The 24443-nt window shown below is 47.2% G+C and overlaps 1 protein-coding gene across 2 annotated transcripts; it reads right to left on the bottom strand.

The window, feature by feature from the left end:
• Positions 1–3164: 3164 nt before the first annotated feature.
• Positions 3165–17590, bottom strand: SLC25A48 (solute carrier family 25 member 48). 2 transcript variants are annotated; one of them, XM_071443245.1, is made up of 8 exons: positions 17419–17590; positions 15177–15220; positions 11351–11422; positions 10440–10692; positions 9004–9252; positions 7669–7802; positions 5249–5378; positions 4573–4711 (listed from the first exon to the last, which is right to left on the bottom strand). In XM_071443245.1, the coding sequence occupies exons 1-7, from the start codon at positions 17462–17464 to the stop codon at positions 5256–5258; spliced, it is 921 nt and encodes a 306-aa protein (XP_071299346.1). In that variant the 5' UTR covers positions 17465–17590; the 3' UTR covers positions 4573–4711; positions 5249–5255. The 2 variants fall into 2 exon arrangements, with proteins under 2 accessions (XP_071299347.1, XP_071299346.1); XM_071443246.1 differs by lacking the exon at positions 5249–5378 and having other exon boundaries at positions 3165–4711.
• Positions 17591–24443: the final 6853 nt, after the last annotated feature.

The raw sequence follows: 24443 nt of genomic DNA, 5'->3' as shown, positions 1-24443 counted from the left end.
GGCAGGTCACCTTAACATGCTTTTTTCCCACTTGCAAGGGTCTGGTTTCTCCAACTTTTTCTCCTTGTGACTCAAGGTTATCCATTGCTTTTTCCATCACTCAAAGAGGACCTTTGTATTCTCTTCAGAGACTGGGTGTTGTACAGCCCAGTAGCCTTGGAATTTCACCCTTACTAAGTGAGGATTTCTTGATGTGCCCAGCACTTTATATCTTACAGTGAAACTGCCCATGGGACCTCTAAAACCCCTTAAAAATACACTTCTGCTGCACGAGTGGCTCCTAACTGGTTAGTTGTTCCAGTTGTGTGTGATTCTGGAGCTGTCACAGGATCTACAGTTTAGGAAAAATGCCTTGAAAATGATTATGACTACTTAAATTTCCCCTCACTTCATGCCTTCATTCCTTTTGGAGCCTATCTCTGGAAGGATACTCTGCATACTGCTTATCTAAGCTGGCAGTGATCAGTCTGTGCAGCACTGAAGGAGCATATACAGGAAGAAAATGGCTTTAGAGAGAGGAAGCTTTTCTTGTCCAGTTTACATTCAATTAAGCACTTGAACTTCTTCCCACTTCTCTGCTTGAATCTCATCATTTTTCTGGCTCTACCCTTTAATTTTTTTCTTAGCAAGTGCAAGAGAGGCATTGGCTTTCTTGGCTGACATGAATGCCACACCTAGGAGAAGAATCTCTACTATAACAACTTCTATGACGAAACAAAGAGCTTCAGATAAACCAAAGAGATATATCTTAATGCCTGCAAAGACGTCACCTACTCCTCTGTCTCAGAAAAAGAGAAACTGAGATGTGGACTGTGATCTTGCCTTCCCCTGAGGTGGGGAAACACCAGGCAGGGACTCCGAGGCATGAGAAAATCACAGCCTGGCCTGGAGCCATCACAAAATCATTTAGGTTGGAAAAGTCCTTTACAGGCAGGGTTTCAGTAGATGCTAAAGCTGCTGGGAAGCCTCTTCCCACTCTGTGCACTGTAGACAACATGAAGCTTCTCCCAGCCCCAAAGGCCTTCATCCAGGTCAGGGCTGTTTTCTGGAAAAATGGATTTTCACTGGGACATTTGTTTCAGTTTGATTGGGGTTTTTTTGAAGGAAATAAGCTGCTGTTGCCACTTTTTCCTTTCATATCACTAAATAGTTTATAAAGTGTGAAAAACAGCCTGCATCTCATTAAGTAATACAGGCTGTTGTAAGAGCTGGAATGCCACCAGAGACATGAAAGTTGGGCAATTAAAGACTTATTTGAGGGATGACAGGTTTGAATATGCTTTCATAATCCAGGCAACAAACACATAGAACTATGTATCCCTGGTTTTTCTGGTCTCCCTTCTCATTTTTTGACCATTTCAGGATTTACTGCATTTATTTTAGAAATGAGGGACTCTGTAAACACCTTGAACAACCTACCAAGCAGATGGCTCCTACCACTCCAGCATGTGTGGGGAACATGCCACTGATGGCAGACACAGCACTGACAAAGGAGCTGGGTCCATATTCTGAATTCTGAATTCTGTTGACACAAGGGTTTTCTTTCTTGTCTCTTCAGAGACAAAATTGCCAACATATGTAATCAGTTCCCCACTGAATCAGCTGTATGTCTGTCTGTCTGCCTCCCAGGAAAGGCTGTTTTAAACTCCCATCACCAGGTCCCTGAAAAATTCTTTGGAGATCCTAATTTCTATCCATGGATAATGATAGTGATTTTACTTCCAAAAAGTAATGCATTTAATATACCATACAGAAGATTATTCACAAGACACAGACTTTTCAGGTCTCTGTGTGTATAAATTTTAATTGCCATCCCTCCTCTTTGGGACATAGGGCTGGCCCCCTGTGGTGTCACACAACCCCAGCACCACTGGACCTCTCTCACTGGTGACACAGCCACACGCTCTCACTACTGCAAGAGCAAGACTAAACACCTATCAGGGTCAAGCATCATAGACCCATAGAAGGGTGTGGGTTGGAAAGGACCTTAAAGCTCATCTCCTTGCAGCCCACTCACCATGGGCAGGGACACCTCCCCTAAACCAGGGCCCTGTCCAACCTGGCCTTGAGCACTTCCCAGGGGTGTGATGGGTCACAGCGAGGGCTATCACACAGTGCTGTGCCTCAAAACCTGCTTGGCCCAGCCCCAAGGTGTCCTTGGTCCCCAGCAGTGGCCCAGAGGCAGCTGAATCTCCTTCAGTGGCCTGTGTTGCTGTCACCCTTGAAACCCTCGTGCTCCAGCCCGGAGTTGCTTTGCCTCTTTTGTGCTTTGTGAACACTAATGGCATGATGCACTGATTCACCAGTTGTCCAGGGCTTGCCTCCACTGCTGCCAGACCAGGGCAGCCTTTGGCAGGGCAGGGCCACCCCAAAACCATCCCGAGGCTGTGCAGTGTGGGGCTGCCCATGGGGCAGGGAATGTGTGCTGGCCGGGCAGCAGAATGGACAAGGCACAGAGGGGTTTCTTGGCAGCTCCAGTGAGCCACACATGCCCTGCCAGGGATGAGGATGCCATCAAGTGGCCAAAGCTTTGTATTCACTTCCCACTTGATCTTCATGATTTTATATTTACGTTATATATATTTATATCATATGTATTTCTATTATTTAGAATAACTTTCTGCCCTCTGCTCCCTTTCCACACCAAGTTGCCCATGGCTCTCCCTGACAGCTCCTTCTGGCAGGTGTGTGCTACATGAGAGTTTTGTCCAGGCAGATCCTGGGCTCTGATCTCAAAATTGGTTTAATTGGATGAATAATACCATGAATGATCACTGTGCAACTCCTGTGTGGGTGTCAGGGCTTTACACCCAGAGAGCACTGAACAGATCAAACCTGGGCACCATGAGGGCAGGATCATGCAGATACACAGCTTGTTGTGAACTCATCAGTTTAAGTCATTCATGATCCATTTTACATTATGCAGGCAGATGAACACACAATTTATTTGCATTAAAACATAGTCTGCCCAAGTATTATCCCTGGGGACACATGATATTATCCATCCAAAAAACATGTTTTACATGCATGCAGTTAAATAGGCAACATGAAAAGGATGAATCTTTAAATGCAGCCAGCAACAAATACTTGTGTGAAGGATCATCAATTTTTTCCATATTGTTTATTAAAAACTGTTCCAGGTATCCTAAAGAAGATCAAAGGCACTGTGAGCCTTTTGAGATGAAGCAACACCAGCTGTTTCTTCCCCATTTTAAGGCCAGTTCTGGAAGCACCCACAGTTTTGTTTTTAATCTCCAGTGATGAGGAGCCCAAAGAAGGTGACCCCATGTCCAAGTTCTGCTCCAGACCCAAAGTTTTAGGCACTTTCTGCTGTGATCGTCACGTGTTGTGACCAATTCCCCCATTCATCCAGGGAAGAGGATGAAGGAGTTTCTCTTTCTTTCTCCTCATTTTATGGAGGAAAGCTGGACAGCTGCTCCACATTGTCTTCAGAAACCTTGTTTGGAAGGCATCTGCTGAAACTGCAATCACTGGGCTTTTCCCCCTGGGCTCTTCTCCAGAGGAAGAGCTGTTTCTCTAGAACATTTCCAGATGAAGTGTTGTCCTAGATTATTCCCCCATGTCATGCGTCCCTCTGCATGTGAGCCCCCTTGGCCTGTCCTGCCAGTGCCACCAGAGTCCTCCTGTCACAGCAAAGCTGGTTCTTCTTGGGCTTTGGCATCAAAAGCTCCATGCTTAGAAAATAAATCATATTTAACAGCATAAAGAGAAAAAATCATTATGTAAATGATCTTGGAATAACTGAGATGCTGAGGTAGACCAAAGAGAGACTGGGCCTGCCCCAGTGGTCTCAGTGGGATTCCAGCAAAGAGCTGGAGGTCTGAAGTACACTGTGTCCTAAAGGGACTTTCTTTGGTGATGGTCTGCTCATGGCTGCAAAGTTTTGTCTGCAGGTTTTGGCAGCTGGCAAGTCATGTCAGGGAGCTCAGAGGGTCTAAAGAGATACCTCAAGACAGCCCCTGGAGGGCTGCACCAGGCAAGCTGTGTTCAATTAATAGGCAGCCTTCTATATGAAATGCAAACTCTTTATTGTTTTATTGTTTTCTGTATTAAAAAAAAAAGCACCTTAGTCTCTGAATTTAACATCCTCCTGTTTCCCAATTTAATTTACACCTTGGAAAACAGACTGAAGTTGTTAAAGCCTTTACATTTTTCATGATAATGTGTTAAATTGTGCCAAACTGTGTTGTAGAGCACACGTGTTTGTATGGGAGGAGTCACCCTCTTCTTTGAACCTGAAAGCAAGCTAGGATTTGGTGGCAACCAGAAAAAGCACCTGTGTACACACCATTTTCTCCTTTCCTTGTTCACCAAAGAAGATGAGTGTTATAACACCGTGTTGTACAAAAGATGCTCCCTTGGTGATTTGAGGTGGGCTGGGTTTGGGTACATCCCTTGGGAAAGGGAAGCTCTCTTCCTGGTTCAAGACAAAAGTGCCATTGGTGAAGAAGCCCACCACCACCAGCAGAATTTCTAGGGTGCTCTTAGTCAACAGAGAAAGATTTGATAATAAAATAGTCTTTGGGTTTGGTTGAGCTGGTGTGATTTTTGGCGTGCTCCATGGACCACGTGTCCACAGCAGGTGCTGTAGGTGCAGGATGGGAGTCTTCAGAGCAGCTGAGCCCTCACCAACACCACACTGCTGATCTGGCTCAGGAAGGCAGGAGACTTTCTGGTCTTCTTGGCAACACTTTTGAAATAAGAAAGAAGGAGATTTATGAAGTACTGCAGAAAACAGCCAAGATGGCCAAGAAAAATCTTGAGTATCTAGCTGCTAAAAAAGTTTCTTTAATCAGATATTTTTAATGCTGCTCCTTTATGCAACTCCAAGTTAATGAGGGAAAGAGTGAAACAGTGACTTGATAGTCAAGGGGCTGGAACAGAATACTGTGCAGGGACTATAGTAAAAATGATATTTCAAAATTTATAAAATATTAGAGAATAACCTCCTTTCAAATTTTTACTTCTGAATGATGTGAATTAAAATAATCACAACAATCAGAACAGATTACAGTGAAGCTCCAGGAGATGAGGACTGAAACTAAAATCCATTGGCACATTTGCAGTCTGCTCTGAATCCCACAGACCCAAATTGTGTTTGGCTATTCAGGTGTAGATACCCATGTAATTTGTGCAACTTTCAGAGGATCTATACAATTGCAACTCTATTTGATTCAAAGATTAATTCTGTAATTTTAATAAAGCTAGAGGGTCTTTATGTGCTGACCTGGAAGTTAGGGATTGGTCTCACTTTGGCATCTTTTCATTGCTTTGAGAGAAAGCTCATAGCCAAGAAACATGGCTGCACTCGATGGGAATCCTCTTATTGTATTGACCAGGAGGCCCCTAAAAAAGACCTGTAGGGAATGAGCAAGGTTAGAGCATAGGAATATATGGACCATTTTAAGAAGAGAAAGAAAACATTGAATGAAGTCGTGGTGGGATTCTGAAGGACCAAATCTTTCGGGTTTGCTTGGAAGATGCACTCCCACTGCTGGTCTTGGCTGGGGTCTGCACTGGGGACGGGGAGCACAGTGGCAGAAGTCACTGGTTTGGCATCCTGGTGCTCCCCACTGCAAACACCACACCCTGTGAGAGAGTGCACAAAGCCTTTACTGTGGGGTGAGTCTGCTCACAACGTGGTGGTTCCAGGAGGGATCTCTGCTGGCCTGCTTCTCACACAATCACTCCATTAACCACCAAGGCCCATCACCACAAGTCACTAATCTATAAATACCACATGTTCAGAATAAATGTGAAAAAGAACTTCAGCAATCAAACTCCTTTCCAGGCTTTATAACAGCAAAATTCCCACACCTACTGTAAAAAACCATGAAAAATCTTGGCCCCAAGATCAGAAGACCTTTGATTTAAGCATATAACCAATTTTTGCCCTGAAATTACTGAACTCTACTAAACACCATCATATCTTGTGTCCAGAAAATCCTAAGCATAGTGCTGACTTGTTTGAGACAGAATCAAAATGTGTTCACATAGTTTAAATAAAGCTTGCAATTTGAAATTGCAGTATTGGGACATTTAGGATATTATTTGATTTCTTGAGATGTTTCGTTTTGTTAGGAAAGAGAAGTTTCTGGGAAGAAATTCAATGTTTTTGCATTATGCATAAAGTAACATAAGAGACCCAAGTTAAATAATAATGAAGGTTTAGGATGAAAAGCCCAGAGGCATAAATTTTTATTATCTGAGTGAACACACCTGGCTGTGGAGAAAGACAAGGGTGTAGTTGTGTTTCTTTGTGTACATCAGGCAGTATTGCCAGCACTGAGAATGCTGTTCCTTTGTCCCAGAATGAAAACATCCAGCCCTGGGTTTGCCATTTGTCAGTTGTGAGTCTCCCAACTTTTAAAAAGATTTTCCTTATGAGAGCAGATTCCAGTCTTGCTATCAACTAATCACTCAATCCTACTGATGGCTTTGGGGCAGGTGCCAGATGGGACAGCAGAAAAACTACAAGAAGTACAGAGCTCTACCAGAAAACTGTTTTAGTTGTTAGTTCAGGCAGGACAAGGAGGGCAGAGGATGAGGATGGAGAGAGAAAGGAAAACCCATGGAAATTCCCATTTCTGCCACCCTGCTGTGGAAGTGCACTCCAAGTGGAATGCACAAGGCAGGTACTGTAGAGCCTGGGCACCCTGTCCCCATCTGACTGTCCAAGCACAGTCCTCAGCATCTCTCCAGGTGCTTGTGCTTCACACAAATGTGACTTTCTTCACTCAGTGGCAAAAGCTGAACCAGACCACAGGCTCCTGAGACAGCTGGCATAACATAGTGACACGTTGGCAAATATTGAAATCACACTGACTTGTGATTTTGCAGGATATTTTCCTGTTTGTAACTTGTTACATTTCTCTTAGAATGTGAAAATTACCACTTTGGGGCTAAGAGACTACATGCTGTTCCGATGATAAATACAGATTTATTTCAATATCAGACGTTACTTCCACAACCATGCCTTGGCAACACAATAAAGCTGCAAACCCTTATTCTCTGCCGTTCACATTTAATTGAGGCAAAGTTTGCAGGTAGAACAAATATCTTTTATTACACTAACAGACAAAATCAGAAAAGGGAGATAAGTTGTTTGGCACGCAGCCCTTCTTCATGTTTGAAACGAAAGCAATTCTGATATAAGAACTCTGACATTCAACAGTGCAAAAGCAGCATTAGTTCCACCAAAGCATTGCCCAAGGTGACCAGGCACATCCAGAATGCCAGGACAGTCCCACTGGAATCAGTTTATTGACACCAAAGTCAATGGGAAACATTGACCTCTGCATTTTGCAGAAGAATCGCAGAGGTAAGACTTTCTACTTCTGATTTATGATAACTCAAATTATGTCCATGATTAAGTGCACTAATATGAAATGTTGTTTGAAGTTAATTACACCAGCAGTGTGTGACCCCCCAGTCATTCATTTCTTCATTATGTAACATGTATTATAACTCTCACTATTTTGATTTTGAAGGAATCTACATGATAATTACCTACTGCCATAATAATAATTTACCACTAACTGGCTTTAACTGTCTCTCAGCACTGCAGGTAGGTTCTTAACAGTCACTGTGTTTTCCAGTTGACAATTACATACCTAATAACCAGATTTAACTTCAAATGTCACTTACTTTTAAGCCCTCATTCTGGTAGCTCTGCAACATGCAGTCAATGGTCCCTTTGTACTGGTTTGAATAAACTCCATCTGCCTGAAGTCGACTTTTCACAACATCCATTGGAGTACATACTGCCCAGGAAACAGCTCCTGGAAAAATGCAGAAGTATTTGAATAATTCCTTCTCTATACTTCCATGCCTACAGATCAGTGCTCTCAGAAATTGACGTCTATCACATCATATTAATGTGATTTTCATTCAGGGCATTCACCCTGCTCAGGCACAGAAACAGTATTTCTGAAAATTCCCTGTTTCTGGAAGGTGTTCATATTTTGGAGGTTATGCTGCTGATCAGATGCAGGTGACTCAAGAGGGGCTTCTCCAGGTGCAAATACATCTCCTGCTGTGCTCCTGGTGGAACATGGACATGCCATGGGAAGAGCCTGAGCTGCTGCTTGGGGTGATTTCAGAAAAAACTGAGTCTTCTGATAATCCCATTGTAAAGAGTGTGAGCTGAGGTTACAAATAATGGGTTGGTGCATCTCAGGCTGCCAGGATTAGGCTCCACACAGTGAGATACCCTGTCATTCCTTTAAAGAAATACCTGTTTCCATTGATCGGCCTGCAGCTGAGTGGGATGGTTTGCCTCTGCAAAGATCAGTACATGACTGCAATCCATGGCCCAGCTGGACAGACAAGAGTTGGTCTGGATCTACGTGGGTGTTGGGGCACACTAGAAAAACCATCCAGAGGCACCAGGGGCCTCTTTATTTGAGGAGAAGGCATTTTGTTATCATTACCTGAGCTAAGGGTTGACTTGCCTTTATGGATCTGCAATTTATAAATGGCCGAGAAGTGGGGAGTGGGAGTAGGGGTGACCTTTCACATGGTGGGGGCACACATGCCAGTTTTACTGGCAAGGGTACATGTGGAAAAAAGAAGAAGATCAGTAACAGTGAACTGGGCTTCTGCTAGGTGTGGGTAGGTGCACACCCTCCTGGTGGGCAGCCAACAGGTTGAAGTCCTCTTCTGGAGGCATCTTGGCTACCACATACCCCTGCAATGGGCTTGGCAGGCTGCCCTGAGGCACCCAGGGAGATGAAGGCGCTGTCTGTTCTCCTCTTCGCTGACAATGAGCCCAAGGAAGGTCTGATAACATGACTTCCATAACGTTTGTCAAGTCATAAAGTGCAGCTGTGGTGCCAGGGAGCCCAGCCCTGCGGAAGGAAGGTTCAGTACCATGTCCTCTGCTCAGGAGGATGCAGTGGCCCTTGAGTCACCCTTGTAATCTGCCCTGAGAACCTTCCTGTTCTTGTTCTGCCAATGCTGTGAGGAAGTAAAGGTGCTTACCTGCTACACCCCCTGCCACCCAGATGGAGAAGGGATTAGGAGCAATGCTTCCATGAGGGGTTATCCAGTCACAGAACATCGCGTACGGGACGAAATAGGCGCAGTACCCGGGAACATCCCTCAGGAGCATTGCTACATTGCCTCGGTATATTCCTGGAATCCCCTCTTTCTGCAGGATTGTCCTTAAGCAGTGAATTGGGCCTCGGTACACAGGAGATCCAGGAGCTGTGGAACTTAGTTTAGCATTTGCTACAAAAAAAAGAAGAAAAAAGATACAACTGTTGTAATAGACATATTGCCACAGAACTGCTCTCCAAAGCCCACTGCCATTCATTAGAAGTCACTGCCATCCAGTTTCTTCTGCTGGGGTCAGCAGATAACATGGGGAAAATGTTTTAGGAGAGAGTATTTAGGTCCATTTTCAGAAAACACGTAGACACTTCAGACAGATTTTCTTAGATGCATGGCATACCTCCCAATAGGTACGTGCCCAGTGAGACTTCCAAATAAATTTAAGGCAATGTGCCCAATTTTCATGGATTTTAACTTCAATTTATGCCAGGTCACATATCTGGAAGCCTTAACATCTTCAGAGTCTGGCCCTTCCCATGCAGACAAAGTTGTTTTTGTAAAAGGCATTAGGTTTCTAAGCTGCATGGAGGCTTTAAAAATGGACATAACATTGTTTTATCAAAGCAAAAGAAAAATGCCAGCATTTCACAGTTAAATGCCATAATTGTAATTGTGAGAAAGGTGAAATGCTGAAATCCAAGCTGTTCAGCTCTGAAGCTGCTCCATGTCTTCATTTGGCTGTGCATGTGCTCTGGTGGGGTTTGCTCCATGCTGGCAGCCTGCAATGGAATTCAGCTGGTGTCTAAAGCTGAAGCAGCCCCTTCTGCCTGTGGACAGGGAACAGCCACCCACTGCCATCCTGCTGGTGTCCCCTCCTGACCCATCCTGCTCACACCTGGGCCACCTGGCACCCTGTGTGAAATAAGTCGGGTTTTAAATGTAAATGGGAAACTTCTGGTTTTGAGCAGAGAAGAGTGGAATAACAGAGGTTTATGGGCAAATGTATGTGGGACTGAGTGTGCAGAGGGAGATGGGGAGCTGGCATTGCCACTGGCAGCCATGGTGCTGCTGCTGGGATCTCCAGGAGACCCCACAGCCCAGGGACTCACAATTTCTGCAGCTTCTGGTCTTGAGCAGACCTACCTCATGTTCCTTAGAGATCCCAACTGTCTGGAAACACCATTGATAAAAACCCTTCCCTTGAGCTGAGCAGGATGGGGCCTATCCTCTGGCAAAAGGCAGAACTTTTAGCCCAACTGCAGCAGCACAAAGCAGCAGAAAGCCCAACCTTGCCCAAAATTGTAAAGCTCTGCGTACGTACCAAAGACCGCCAGAGACAGGAAGACGAAACTCTTGCTTCCTACCTTTGGTGTAGGGCTGTGTTTGCATCTGTAGCCTGATCTTGACCAGTTCCACGGGGGTGCCAATGCCCACAGAGATGACCCCAGCCACGAGGCTGGCCAGGGTCATGTCGGCGAGCGAGGGCGCGGCGGCCGGGTCCCCGTGGCGGAGCTGGGTCAGAAACCGCTGCGTGTTGCTGAAGACCCCGAACACCACCGAGCTGTAGATGCCAATGCTGGCCAGTGGGAAGGACATGCCCTTGAAGAAGCCGGTCAGCTACCCAGGAAAGGGAGCAGGGCTTAGGAGACTGAGCAGGACTGAGCAGTGTAAACCCCAGCTTGTCTATCGGGTTAGAAATCACGGAGGCACACAATGGTTTGGGTCAGAAAGGACTTGGGAGGTTGTCTCCTTCCAATCCCTGCCACAGTCAGGGATGAAATGCAAATCCAAGTAGCAGATGTCTCCTGGAACCAAGTGTTCGCACATGCTGAGCAAAGGAAATTGGTTCATGCTGCTAAAGGCCTATAGAGATCGTGCAGAATATGGGATATGGCTGAAAGCACAGGAACCCCTGTAGAAGTGCCTCATATAGACAGTGTTTGTTCTGGCTTCACCAAAGTCAGCAAAATCCTTCTGGGAGACCTCTGCCAGTGGGATCAGGCAAAAGAGTCACTGTGGATGCAACCCATGTGGACACACTGATCATTCCATGCCAGGGATCTCCCTTTTCCCTATAGGAGTCACCAAGTGGTGACTTAACCTTAGAGTTAAGCAAGACAAGGCTGTAGGGATTTGCAGGCTCAATTGCATCAACTTTATTGGTCTTTATATAATTGCTGGTGTCAACAGCATTTTGTACAATTGCTTTATATATTTATCTATTTATTGACTTGCACTTTCTACCAGCACGTTTAATGTATGATGAAGTACTTACAGACTCATTTCTGTACACGGTCAGAACACACTTGAGTGTATTTCCATATCCTTGTCCAGCTTGCAAACGAGTCTGCAAAAGACATTTGTAAAATGTGATTAAAATCCTATGTTTCCAGCCCAATGGAGGGTCATGCTATGTAAACAATGTGTACTTTGCTTTGAGAGCAAGTCCTTCCTTAGTCGTAAAGAGAACTGAGCAATAAAATAAGATATATGTGCATCCACCCTCTTGAACTTGGCCAGAAGCAAGGCTAAGCAGGATCTCACAGCCTGAAGCTCTCTGCAACATCTGGAATCAATGACTGTCAAAAATTGCTCTCCAGCCTGGACCAGCAAGCCTGACCCAGCACAGCAGGCTGCTGGTGTGCAGTGCTGTCATTGGCAAGGGCCTGATTTATGTGGAAATTGGAGTGGTGTGGTCTTCTCCATTTGGAGACTCTCAGGAAAGGCTGGGATGTGTTGCAAAGAGAGGAGAGGTGAGCTCCCCTGGGAGACTTCTGGGGCCCTTCTGCTCCAAGGTGGATTTTAAGACACAGAGATTCTAATTGGAGCTAAAATAATTCGGCACCATCTCAGAAATTCTCCATGCTTCACTCAAAACCAGTTTTATATAATTTCAAAAAAGACATTTTATTTCTGGAAAGCAAATTGGTTATACACCTTCTAAGAGATGTAAGAAATGGCACATAGGTCACAACAAAGCCTACAGGATTAGGCATTTCCCCTTCTCATATGTATATATTTAGATCATCTTTCATTCAAGCTGCTCACAAGGTTGCACTAGAAACATCCTAACAAGGGATGCCTTTTTTGAGCTTAGAGGTGTGCAAGGAAATGGAAACACTGCTCATTTCACAGCACCTCAGGCTTCATCTTGGCTGACACCAGAGCTCATTTGTTAGAGAAAGACACACATGCTCCATCAGGAATATTTTTAGGAAATGGGGACATTTCTGACTGCGTTTATCAGCACTGCTGCTAGCAATGAAGGCTGAAGGGACACTGTGCTGGGCGGATGGTGTCCAATCCCATCCACTGGCTCAGCCCTGATTTACACCAGGGTGAAGCAGGAAATTATTTGGGAATTTAAAGCCCAAAGTAATGTGTGTCTGCCAGAGTTCACAGCTAGTGGGAGCTTTTGGATGGCAAGCAGCAGGTTGGATGGCACAATCACTTGGCCCAGAGCCCTGCAAGAGGCTGCCAGTGCTGCGTGGGACCCTGGCAGGAGCAGGAGGGACCAAAGTCTGTGTTCACCCCCCAGCCCAGGCTCACCCCTCACCCTGGGGTGGCTCCATGCAGCTCTTTGCACACATGGAGCATCCCTGCTCCGCTCCAGGCCTGGCCAGAGGCCACAGGGAAGCAGCAGCAATATTTCCTGGGCACTCAGAACGAGCTGGCACATGAGGCTGCTGCCCGGGCTCAGCAGCACACGCTGTGCAATGTGGGCAGGCTCAGGCCACGGGTGCACACTGGGCACACTGTGACTCACACTGGGGGTAGCAGGGCTGGGGGGACATGGGGAAGGTGGTTACACCCAGAGTGACCCAGGACAAGGTGACCCCAGTGCCCAGCCCTGGGTTCATCTTAACCCAGACATTTCCACTTCGCCTCCCTGGGCTTGTTTTTTGTTTTTTCTATTCTTTTACTCAGTAACCAGGTATTTAGAGGTTCAAGTTAATATTTTTTTTTGAGTAACTGGGGGGAACTGAGTGTTCTCACAATCTGGTTCTCACACACGTCCCTTAGCTAATCTGTTAACACCCAGCACTGAAATCCCTGCTGGCATCTGTGACAAAGTCAGCTACTACCAGTATGGATATACCTCTGCAAAGTTCTCCTTTTTGTTGTGTTTTGATTAGATAGGGCTCTTGGGTGGCACCCAGAAGCTGAAGAAAGTTCTGGGAAAATGAATGCAGTGGGTAGGATGAAAAGAGAGCAAAGGCACAAGTTTCAGAGTTTTGCAAAGGAAAAGGACGTAGGAAAAAACAGCTGCTGGGGTTTGATGGAAGCTGTAGTGATGGGAAGAGGTGGCTGAAGGGGGAAGAGATGATTTGATGGGAAGTGTGGTGTAGATGCCACTTACCCCACAGAGCCTGATACTCAGTCCTGCCTCCTCCCCCAAATGGGGAAAGACACCTGATCCCCTGGAGGCTGCAGATTCTGCTGAGAGCCCCTTTGTAAAAAACTCTCTTTTCCCCTTTCCTGCTCCTGAATTTGGAACATAACAAGTCTGCCTACTTGGTATTCCCGAGGCAAAGCCTTGCCCAAAGCCAAGAGCAACAGAGGGGGCAGCCTGACAGTTGTCTTTATAACCACTGAAGGATGGGCTTGCTCTTTCTTGGCACCCAAACTCGATGTTTCCAAGCAGGATTCCCATGGCCAAACTCCCCCAAGCCAGGCAGTGATGCCATGGCCACCAGCCTGAGATGGCAATTGCCTTGGCAATGCTGGGCAGAGCCTGCCTGTGCCCTGCCCAAGGCTGGGTGGTGTGGGCAGCCTTGTGGCTCCTCCTGCCTGGGGTCTGCATCACCTTTGCACAGGGACGCCCTTGGGGCTGGTATCACTTTAGCAGCTCAGAATAAAGAATGGGGCTGGCTGGGCATCTCCTGATCCCAGGAGAGCCTGGTGTGTGCAAGGGGGGGGCTGTGATGGCTGGGGAAGGGATGTGGTGTGGGCCATGCTGGGCCCTGCCTCCTTGGCATCACCCTCCAAAGGGTGGAGGCTGCAAACATGACCACAGCTGGGTTTGCCACAGCTGGCAGCCCTGCCTGGTGCCAGAGCCAGGCTTCAACCAGAGCAGGGAACACAGAGTCACAGAATTGCTGGTAATTTTGAGTTAAAAGGGATCTTTTAAGGCCATCTCGTTCAAACTCCCAGCAGTGAGCAGGGACATCTCCAACTAGACCAGGTTGCTCAGAGCCTCATCCATCCTGCCCTTGAATGTTTCCAGGGATGGGCATGTCCCCACCTCTCTGCCAGCCTGTGCCTGTGTTTTACCACCTTTTTTTTGTATACTAATTCCTTATATATCTAATCTAAACCTCTCTTTCTGTTTAAAACCAGTACCCCTTGTCCTAGCGCAATGCTGCTAAAATTCTGGTTTTATTTCAGACCCCCTTCAAGTACAAGAAGGCCACAATAAAATTTCTTTGAAGCCTTCTATTCTTCAGGCTGAACAACTCCAACAAGAGAAGCTAAAGTGATGAATGCTGCCCAGAAATGCCTGGGCAAAAAAAGAAAGGAGCAGGATCCTCCTCCCTGTCTCTGCAGCAGTAGGGATGGTCAGCTTGGTTGAGTCAGGATGCACTGGTATGTGCATGGGCTTGTCTGCATCATGCTGACAAATACCTTCTTACTTCTCTAAATCCTTCCATTGGAGGAATAATTATCATGAGGGAATCATAAACACTGTGTGTCACAGCCCTGGGATAACGATTTCAGAACTCTGCCCTTCCAGCATTACCAGCACAAGGAAAACATAAAAATGTGCCTGCAGCAAAACAAATACAGTGCCCTCATTGCCCTTTGAATACTAGTCTGTGGCAAAGTTCAATAAAACATTGCCAGAACTGTTCAGTGAACCACACATTAAGGAAGGCCAGGTTAATTTTCAGCATTAATTCTTCACAGAGGAACTTGCACCTATCAGTCAGTTCTTTTAGTTTCTCATTCAAAATGAGCCTTGGACAGGAAGAAAGTCTGTGAAAACGTTCTAAATTCCCTTTTGGGATGAGTGAAGGCCCTTTGAGGCATCAGCTAGAGAGAAGGTGTGAATTGGTGGGGGTCTGGGTGGTGACATGTGAGCACAGCTCACAGTGTTTTACCTTGACCGTGTCCAGGGGATGGCCCGCAACCACACTGGCGATTCCTGGGGATGAAAGCAAAGTATTATGCACAACACTGAAGCTTTTGTGGCAGGAGAGGATGCAATGGGTTTAGAGAAGCGATTTCCACAGGAACAGTGGTAAGGGGCCTAGCCAGAGCAAAGGCCAGCAGGATGCCCCTTCCCTGACAGCTAAAAGCTGAGCTTACACACTTTTCTGTGTACACTCTCCTGGACTCCTTCAGCTTTGCATCTCAAAGGCACCAGAGAAGGAGAACTCATGTTTGTGTATCTTGCCCAGGACCAACCCCTTCTGCACTCCTGAAAGCTCACACAAGTGTTTAGCCTCAGAATGGTGAGATTCCTGTTCAACACAAGGCAGTGCTTTCTCCTGGCTCATAGTGATGTCCTGGTCCCATTGGCTGACTGCTAACGGGTCCTGCAAATTCCTCCTCGTTTGCTGTTTTAGGAGCAGTTTCTAGAGATACCAATCAGAGAGGATTCAGACACAGAGGATCCTGCTCCGCACAGAACTGTCCAGTGCCATCCTGCCTTCCTCCCCATGGTTCTCTGGGGAGAAATTGGCCCATATTCTCTTACCTTTCACCCACCTTCTCACACCACTCACTATCAAGAGCTCTCGTGGCAGCACAGAGCACAGTTTGGTTTCCCTCTTCTCCAGAATGGAACACCTCTGTGCCATGGCCAGGATATGGCTTTGTGTCTTTGTTGCAAGCAACACTGGCAGGTTTTAGGGTTTGTGGAGAGTGGGTAAATTGTGATGCTTCCTCACCAGCAAATCTCTGTGCAAACCAGTGCCCACAGGTGCTTTGGGCACTAGATGTAATTTCTCACTCATAGTGGATTGGTACTGAAAAGAGCATCATGTTCTTGGTCAACACATTATGACTTTTCTAAAAACGCGTTAAAAAAATGTCCCCTCTCCTCCCAGACCTGGGACCACCCATGGTCAAGTGCTATGAATGAAAACTCTCATCTGTCACTGCTGCAGAGCACTGGCTCACCTCCAGGACATCCTGTCCCATTGCCAGAGGCGTGCAGCAACAGCACAGGGCAGTGGGGCAGAGAGAGCAACCACAGCCTACAGAGATCCAAAAATCAGCTGCTCACACAAACATTTGGCAGAGGTTTTGGGTTTTTTAGTCTGCTAATTTATTAACCTCATCTGGCAGGACACCTGTGAGCCACCTCTCACCCTGCTCCTGTGCTGGGTCTGAAGGGTCACTTGAGCAGAGGTTTGTTCTGCCGTGGCTGGTGACCCTGTCCTGCTGCAGCCCCAGGGGCAGCAGAGCTGGTCGCCCTCTCAGCTGGCATCTCTCAGTTCTGTGAACCTTGTCCCATTACTAACGCCTCTGCGTGTCGTTTACCTTACTTTTATTTTTGTTTCCCGGTGCTTGCCATTGGAATTCCCGGCAGACAGGATCAGTCCCTGCCGTGTCCATCAGCCCTGTGGCGGGGTGAGGAGCCGGCAGTGCCTCCCCCGAGGATGGGGACACGGGGAGCCCCGGGCTGAGCGCTGCCAGCCCCTTCCAGCCCCGGGGGCAAGGGCGGCAGAGCCGGCGGGGGCTGGGGGCGTGCGGGGGCCTCTGCAGGCCGGCCCCGCACAGCAGCATCACAAGTTCTAAACTCGAATTTTAACCATCCCGCCCATGGAAGTGCGATTAAACCGCACTTGTGTAGCAAAGCAAAGCAAACCGGGGGAGACGCCGCTCAGAGGCACTGACCGTGGGTGACCCGGAGGGGTTTATCCCCGGAGCGGAGGCTTTTATCACCGGAGGGCTTTATAGCAGGAGGATTTTATCACCGGGGGGTTTTATCCCCGGAGCGAAGGGTTTTATCACCGGGGGGGTTTAGTCCCGGAGGGTTTTACCCCCGGAGGGTTTTATCCCCGGAGCAGAGGGTTTTATCCCCGGAGGGTTTTACCCCCGGAGCGGAGGGTTTTAGTCCCGGAGGGTTTTAGTCCCGGAGGGGTTTATCACCGGAGGGTTTTATCCCCGGGAGGTTTTATCACCGGGGGGTTTTATCCCCGGAGCGGAGGGTGTTAGTCCCGGAGGGTTTTACCCCCGGAGCAGAGGGCTTTATCCCCGGAGAGTTTTATCCCCGGAGGGTTTTATCCCCAGAGGTTTTATCCCCGGAGGGTTTTATCTCCGGAGGGTTTTATCCCGGGTACCCTCGCCGTGCGCCCTTCGCCGCCTCCCCAGCCCACTCTCGGCATCACTCACCGCCCACCAAGCCCGCCACGAAGTCCTGCAGCTGGAGGCTCCCCATGCCCGTCCGGCGGGGCCGGGTCCCGGCGGGCAGGGGATCCCCGCGGGCAGCGCTCCCGCGGCTCCGTGCGGGCTCCGAGCGGGCTCCGAGCGGGCTCCGTGCGGGCTCCGAGCGCTCCGCGTTCCGCGCCCGCGGCTTCCAAGCGCTGTGACATCACACACCGCGGCTTAAAGGGGCCGGGGACACCGCCCGGCCGGGGCGGGGAGGGTCGCGGTCCGGGCGGGCGGGACCGGGGCAGACCGGGCTCAGCATCAGCCCGGGGCGGGAGGAGCAGCATCGCTCCTTGGGCGGGCAGCGGGGCCGGGGGAAAGGTGGGGATGCGGGAAGGTGTCATGTACACTTGCGAGTTGAAGATGGAAGTACGGAGATAAAGAGTACTGCACCCGTAATCAGTTGAAAAATATCTCCGTTCCCTTCATTGAAATGACTGGGTCATCGTTTGAGGAGATACCTCCAATTTTTGTATGATTTTCCCAGGAGATAACTCCAATTTCGTTATAATCTTTCCAGGAGATAACTCCAATTTGTGTATTTTGGAAGCAATGAACAATTGCCCCCCTGAATGAGTCCTTCTATGTAGTACTCACAATTTTCTTATACATCTATTACATGCTTCTCCCTTTGTCCTGTCTTTTCCAGACTCAAGATTCCAGATCTGGTATATTCTGCTTTCATACAAGACGCTCCTTTTCACCCTCCTCAATCATTTTTGTTTAAAGGTGCAGCCCGAGCCACAAGTGATAAGAAAGAACCACTCAGCAGAATAAAGATATTTTCTGTTTTGACGTCAGCCCCTTTTCTGGGGATTCCTAACATGCCTTTCTGACTGGGGCTGAAGGCTGGGCTCCCTCTCTTGAATCACAAATACCTGATCTTGAGCCCAGCCTGGCTGTTGTGCCTCCTCTGTGGCACTTTCAAATAGTAAATCCAGTGTTTTACACCTGAACAGCACTTGGCCACTCAGCACAGGCCCTCCTCGCCATCCTCAACCAGCTCTCCTTGTGCTCACCAACTCCATCAGAAACGTTCTCTTGGACTTCAGGGGCATGGCTGCTCCCAAAAAGATGACTTGGCCCTTGGCCACTGTACACATACATCTGGCTGAGGTTTATACCACAGCCCAAAGCAAACTTTATTCTGTCTAGGCTAGATTTCTGTAGGTGGCAGTTCCTTGGGTCAGTTTTGGAGGCTTTCTGACAAGATTAGCATCAGGTTATACATTGCCTTCCTTAAATGCAAGGTTGGATTTTCTTGAAATGTATTTTGTCTACATGTTCTGGTAACTATAGAAAATGTTGGTAGCTCATGAGCAAGAAATCCTGAATGCCAAAATACTGGCTGAAAATATAAATATTTAATTTTTTTCCTTAAAAAATTGGTATTTCCATTGCTAAATTATATATTCCTCCAAAAGGCCTTAAAACAATGTTCCCTTATGTGCATGCACATATACACAGGAAACCTTATCACCAAGTTGGCTGAAGGGGGCCTTTTGTCTAGAAATTGCTTATAGAAATTTAATATTGTGTGCATGGTTATCAGCTCAGATAATCTACACCTGAAACTTTAGATTTTTCAATGCATATAACAATGCTCATTCTTCCTGAGGAAGGTTTTCCTGAAGCACCACATCTTTAATGAATTTTGAGGGGGACTGGGGTCCTGGATAGATGTTGGAGAGAACATGTTTGCACAAGCACTGTGGAAACTTGTCAGTAATTTGTTTTCTTAAACTTGCTTTCTTCTTTTTTAGAAGAAATATTATTCCACATATACACTAACACAGAAAAAGGATTGTGTCCTCATTTTTCATGCACTTTTTCTTGCAAAACCAGAAGAAAAGCTGGCTGAATGAGGTAATTATTCAGATAGCACATTAATCATTAATCATATGAATTCTCTTTAACTGGGAGGAACACATTTCCGTGACAAATTCAGAACATCTGCTAACTCAGGGAAAATACTGGACATGGTCTTCGTGCAACTCTGAACCTGGAGCTGAAACCACATGTTATGGAGAGTTTACTCTAGAAACTCCTGGCCTAGAGGAGGCAGCAGGGAGGCTGGGGCAGGCTGGAGGGAGATGCCCTTGCAGCTCAGGACACACCCAGGGGTGCAGGATGCTCGGGGCTCCTGCTGACAGCAGTGCCCACAAACCTGTGGATGATCCCAGGGTGGGCAGGGACCTGTGTGCAAGCCAGGAGAGCCAGTGTTTGCTCAGCCCCTCAGTGCCCTGCTCCTCTGTGGCTGGCAGGGGGTGTTTGTCCCTGAAGCACAGTGGCTGCCACTCAGAGGGTTTATCCTTAGTGCCAGCAATGGACTGGGAGCAGGTGAGTCTGTCCCAGCCAGGCTGAGGCACCTCTCTGGTGATGCACAGGTGATGCTGTGCTGCAGCTCCTTCTGCTGCTTGGAGCAGCCTGGCCTTTGGAAGGTGTCCCTCACGTTGGAACTGGATGAGTTTTAATGTCCCATCCAACCCAAACTGTTCTAGGATTCTATGGTTCTGTGATTTTTACCAAACTGAACTGAACTGGGATCACTAAAGCAAAGCTGCTTTTGAGCAGGGGCATCTTTGCTCTCAGGAGTCCTTTCCAGCACACTGCCCCATCCAAAGGCTTGGGGCTCTTATCTCCAGCTGCTGCTGTCAAATGCAGCTCTGTTTGTGCAGAGCTGTGCACACACCTCCATCTCCCAGCTGGCAGGACATCTCCTTTTACTGGTAGCAGGCAGCAGTGACATATGGAGAGCTGGGAAGGGATCCATCCTTTCTGCTGCTCTGAGTCCCAGCCTGGGCTTGTAGCCACTCACAAGTGCTGGTCAGAGGCAGATAAGTGTGGTTTCCATTAGGGATGAGGAATTCTCTTCCCCCTGCCAAGAGGAAAGCAGGGAGATTGTGTCATCCTGAACACTCTGGTTTCTGCCTCCTTCTCAACCACAACCCCCTTTTTTTTTAGAGAACCACTCTCTTTTGACCAGTTTACATAATTTCCACAGCAGGTTTATAATGCTGCCAATGAAAAGGAAGGAATTTCCCACTGTCTTACCTGGGGCTGTGTATTTTCTCTGGGAAAGCACTGCAGTGAAGGAACTGAAACAGACTCAGGAACTTGTGGTAGATTCACACTTAACTGCTCTTGGAATTAAAGAATCAACTCAGCTGAGACAGAGAATGCTAGAGATAGAAGGGAGTTATTAATTTCATATCCATCTGTAAACTATTTCTGGGCTAGGATGCATTTCACTGTAAATTCACTTTCAAATTCCCTTTAAATATTTCTTTTAAATTCCTTTTAAATATTAACCTGTTAGTAACAAATAATGGCTTAAGCTGCTGGACAAGATACAAGTAAAAGGACATTCAACCTCACTGCTGCAGCCAGAGTCACTGTTACCACATTCTAATGCTTGGTGTCTCTTTGAGGGGCTGAGTCACATGAGCAGAGCTCAGTAAATTAAAAAAAGCAATGTACAAACAATCTGAAGCAATGTGTAAGTGGTGATAGGACAACCTCATGGCTAGAGCAAGCAGACAGATCCAGGCTGTGGGAAGACATGTCAGGGGGCACATAGCAGAAATAGTTTTTCCCTCCAGGAGCTACCAAACAAGCCTGTTTCTGTAAGCAGCAAAACATGAGTGCTTGCTCTGCAGAATGTGCATGGCAGATGAATTAGAGGCTACAAACACACCAGAAACAGGCATGGAGGGCCCCACTGTGAACAGCTGGAAAGCTCTGCTCTGCCTTTCCTTGCCTAGGACCTGGGTAGGGTTTACTGGAGGAGAAGCATTCCAGGAAGAGGTAGGCAGTGAAGGGAATCCTCTGGTCTTTTCATCAGCTGTATCTATATCATCATATCATATCATATCAATCATATAATATCATATCATATATCATATAACATATCAAACCATATAATACCATATCATTATCATCATCATATCATATCATATCATATCATATCATAACATCATCATCATATTATCTCTCTATTTATTTTATTTAGGGAACTTTTCTGATGAATGCCATGAGAAGATCTCTCTCCAGACCTACAGGCAAGCCCAGCTGATGCAGTTCCATGGTGCTGCACAGAGCTGGGACCAACTGCCCCCAGCCTCCAGCACCAGGATCTAACAGATCTAACAGATCTAACATATCCAACATATCTAACAGGTCTAACATATCTAACATATCCCCCCAGATCCCAGCCTTGCTGAGCACCAGCCAGCAGTCAGGGCAGATATTTCATGAGCAGCTCTAAACACCATCCAACCCCTTTTCTTCATCTCTGCAATCAATGCCACCAGGGAGAGGAATTGCAAACACAGTTAATCAGAGATTTCAAAGTAGCAAATACCAATCCTGGTGCTTGAAAGCTAAAGGAAAATTTAGATGAGAGAAGCAAACACCACTGCTTTGTGGGCAATGCTTTGATTGAATGGGCACAGTGAGACAGTTTCTCATTTGTGTTAATGGAGAAGCATCCTTTGTTTGTGTTCAGTCTTGCTGATTCCCTGCTCACAAAGTCCTATTTAAGCCCCATTAATTCACTGTGGAGTCTATAGGAAGAATTTGTGTTCATCCTTTCTGGAAGGCCTTGCAGCATCACTGTAGTGAAAGGAAAAATCAAGACAGCATCAAGCTGAGAAGGGCTTGGGTAGGAAAACTCAGCAGAGTGAAGATGGGAAAGTGGGGAGCAGAGCCTTGGGTCTGCTGGAGAAATCCTGTTCACCCTTTGCAAATCTCTCCATGGCAATTCTCTGACATTATAAACAGGACTCCAGGCAGGTCCCTCAGGAGGCTCCTTGAAGTCCAGTAAAGCAGGGAAGAGTGCTGCCCCCTCAGCTGGGGCTGGATGTGTCCTTGTGCATTTTGGCTCCAGGAGCTGCTGAAGATGAGGAAAGCCCCAAGAACAAACACCTGCTCATGGCTCCTTTCCCTGGGACAGGAGGTGTGTGACCTGCCCTGGAGCTCATGGGGGCTTGTGTGGTGAAGAGTTGCCCATCTCCTGGACACACAGGGAAAGCAAATGCTCTGCAGCAAAGAGCCAGACCTTCTGCTGGGCTTTAGCAGAGGGAGGCTGTGACAAACATTGCAAAGGAAAAAACCCAGCCAGTGAAATTCTGGCAAAAGCAGTTGCTCATCACCCATGGTCGCATTCCCAGGCAGCTGGGTCTCACAGTGAGGGGCCAGGTCCCTGCAGGACAGCATCTCCCACTGGTTTTTGTTGCCATGGGACATGGGGATGTCTCAGCACCCACATCCCCACGCTGGGCTCCACACAGCCCAGGCTGCTGGGCTTTACAGCAGGAGCTGGGTCCTGGGGTGCAAATTCTAGAGCTTTTCATTCTGCAAGTCTGTGGATCAGAGCCCAGATCTGGTCTGAGCTGTGTTCTTGTGGTGTCGGTCCAAAGCTTAAGGAAATGTTTATTCTTCAAAATGTATTATTTTGGCAGTGGCTCATTCCTGTGCATCCTTGCTGTCGTTCCAGAGACATCAGTGTCTACAGCACTACCAAAAGGAACTTATGCAGAAAAACTTCAGGTGTTTGTCACAGATGCAATGCTAAGTAATTACCTTGTTGCATTTATCAAAATTTTCCTCCAAAACCTATGAAAGCAACAGAAACAAATTGCTCCAGTGTACTTCCCACAGCACCAAGAGCCACATTTTGGTACCTTGAGAACGCCAGAGCCCCAAGGACCTGGATCTCATCTGTTTGATGTTTGATGTTTGATAATATTCGGGCCGAGAGTGCCACCAAAAGGAAACGGGATAAACTACTCGTGCTAGAAATGCCTCCTGACGGTGTTTTTGGAGCTGTTCCCCCGGCTGCCCGCCCTCCAGATCTCTGCTTTATCCCTTCCTCCCTACATCTGTCTCTGTAAGAAACACTCACAGCCCTCCTGAGGCACCGGGGAAGGAAAATTATTGGTTTAGCCGGGAGAGTGTCTTTTTAGCAGCTGAAGATATTTCCAGCTCTATAAAATAATATAAAACTGCTTGACTACTAAATTACAGCACATGGAAAAATTTTTTCTTCGTTTTGGAAAACGTATTCCCCATATGCTGCAAAATAGCATTTTCTTTGCTTGTGGTTAACTGGAATAAGTTTATTATTTTGTTTCCAAGCAGGCACTATAACAAGAAATGAAATATATTAGAGTTTGTTTTTTAGAGTACCAGATCTTTAAAGCACCCATTGCTGTAGCTGACTTTGCTGAAGTAAGCCTTTCTGACGGGCTTTACATTCAGCTGGTATCACGACTGCAAGTTTATCTTAATTTGACGAGGATTCCCGGTCTCCATTTGATTCAAATGCTTCTCGGAGGCTGCTTTTCCCTGCTCCGGCAGCCGGGCTGGCTGCAGAGGGTGCTGTTCACACACCAGTGCTGAGATGGGCTCTGCACGCAGGACACAGCCCTGGCACCCGGGGGATGTTCAGGACTTTCCTGCTCGGTGTCACTTCAGGCTCTGCACAGACCTGGCTGCTAAAGCTGCATCCGAGCGCTCTGATTGAATATGACAGAGAAAAGCACATCCCACCCTGCCTTGCTTTGGTACCTTGGACAAAACCCTGTTGGGATATTAACATAGCAGGGTCTTGTAGCTCCTGCTGGGTCTCAGCACACCCCAGGTGTCCCAGACTGGTGTGGTTGAGGGGGAAAAGCCAGAGAAGGGGGTGCAGTGAGGGCAGGCTCATCACCTGGAGCAGAACAGGAAGGATCCAGGAGCTTTGCACAAGCTGTGCTGCCCTTGCTGTGGGGGAAGGATCTGTATCCCTGTTTCTTTTTAATCTGACGATGAGGAAAGCACAGCTTGGCCTCCCTGCACTGATGAAGTGTAAAAATAATCTTTTGTCACAGTCCTAAGGATCTTTGTCTCTTCCCAGCATTTGGCACAAGCTGTTATTTGTTTTACCAACCTGAAAATGTTCTATTTGTTCCTGAGGAATGGTCCAGGCACAGCCAGGCTCAGTCCTA

Source organism: Agelaius tricolor, unplaced genomic scaffold (genome assembly GCF_023055355.1).
Source record: "Agelaius tricolor isolate 1412-34295 unplaced genomic scaffold, bAgeTri1.0.p SCAF_18, whole genome shotgun sequence".
NCBI classification, from domain to species: Eukaryota; Metazoa; Chordata; class Aves; order Passeriformes; family Icteridae; genus Agelaius; species Agelaius tricolor.
The sequence above is the reverse complement of the archived record's forward strand: the minus strand, read 5'-3'. Positions and strand labels throughout refer to the sequence as shown.

What these genes read in the sequence shown, in the direction of transcription:
- SLC25A48 (XM_071443246.1), bottom strand. Translation starts at nt 17,464, where the DNA reads ATGGGGAGCCTCCAGCTGCAGGACTTCGTGGCGGGCTTGGTGGGCG. An exon ending in ATCCCCTGGACACGGTCAAG is followed by an intron (nt 11,423 to 15,176) that starts GTAAAACACTGT and finishes TGTCTTTTGCAG; the next exon opens with ACTCGTTTGCAAGCTGGACA. An exon ending in ACCAGAATGAGGGCTTAAAA is followed by an intron (nt 4,712 to 7,668) that starts GTAAGTGACATT and finishes TTATTTCAAAAG; the next exon opens with TGTTGCCAAGAAGACCAGAA.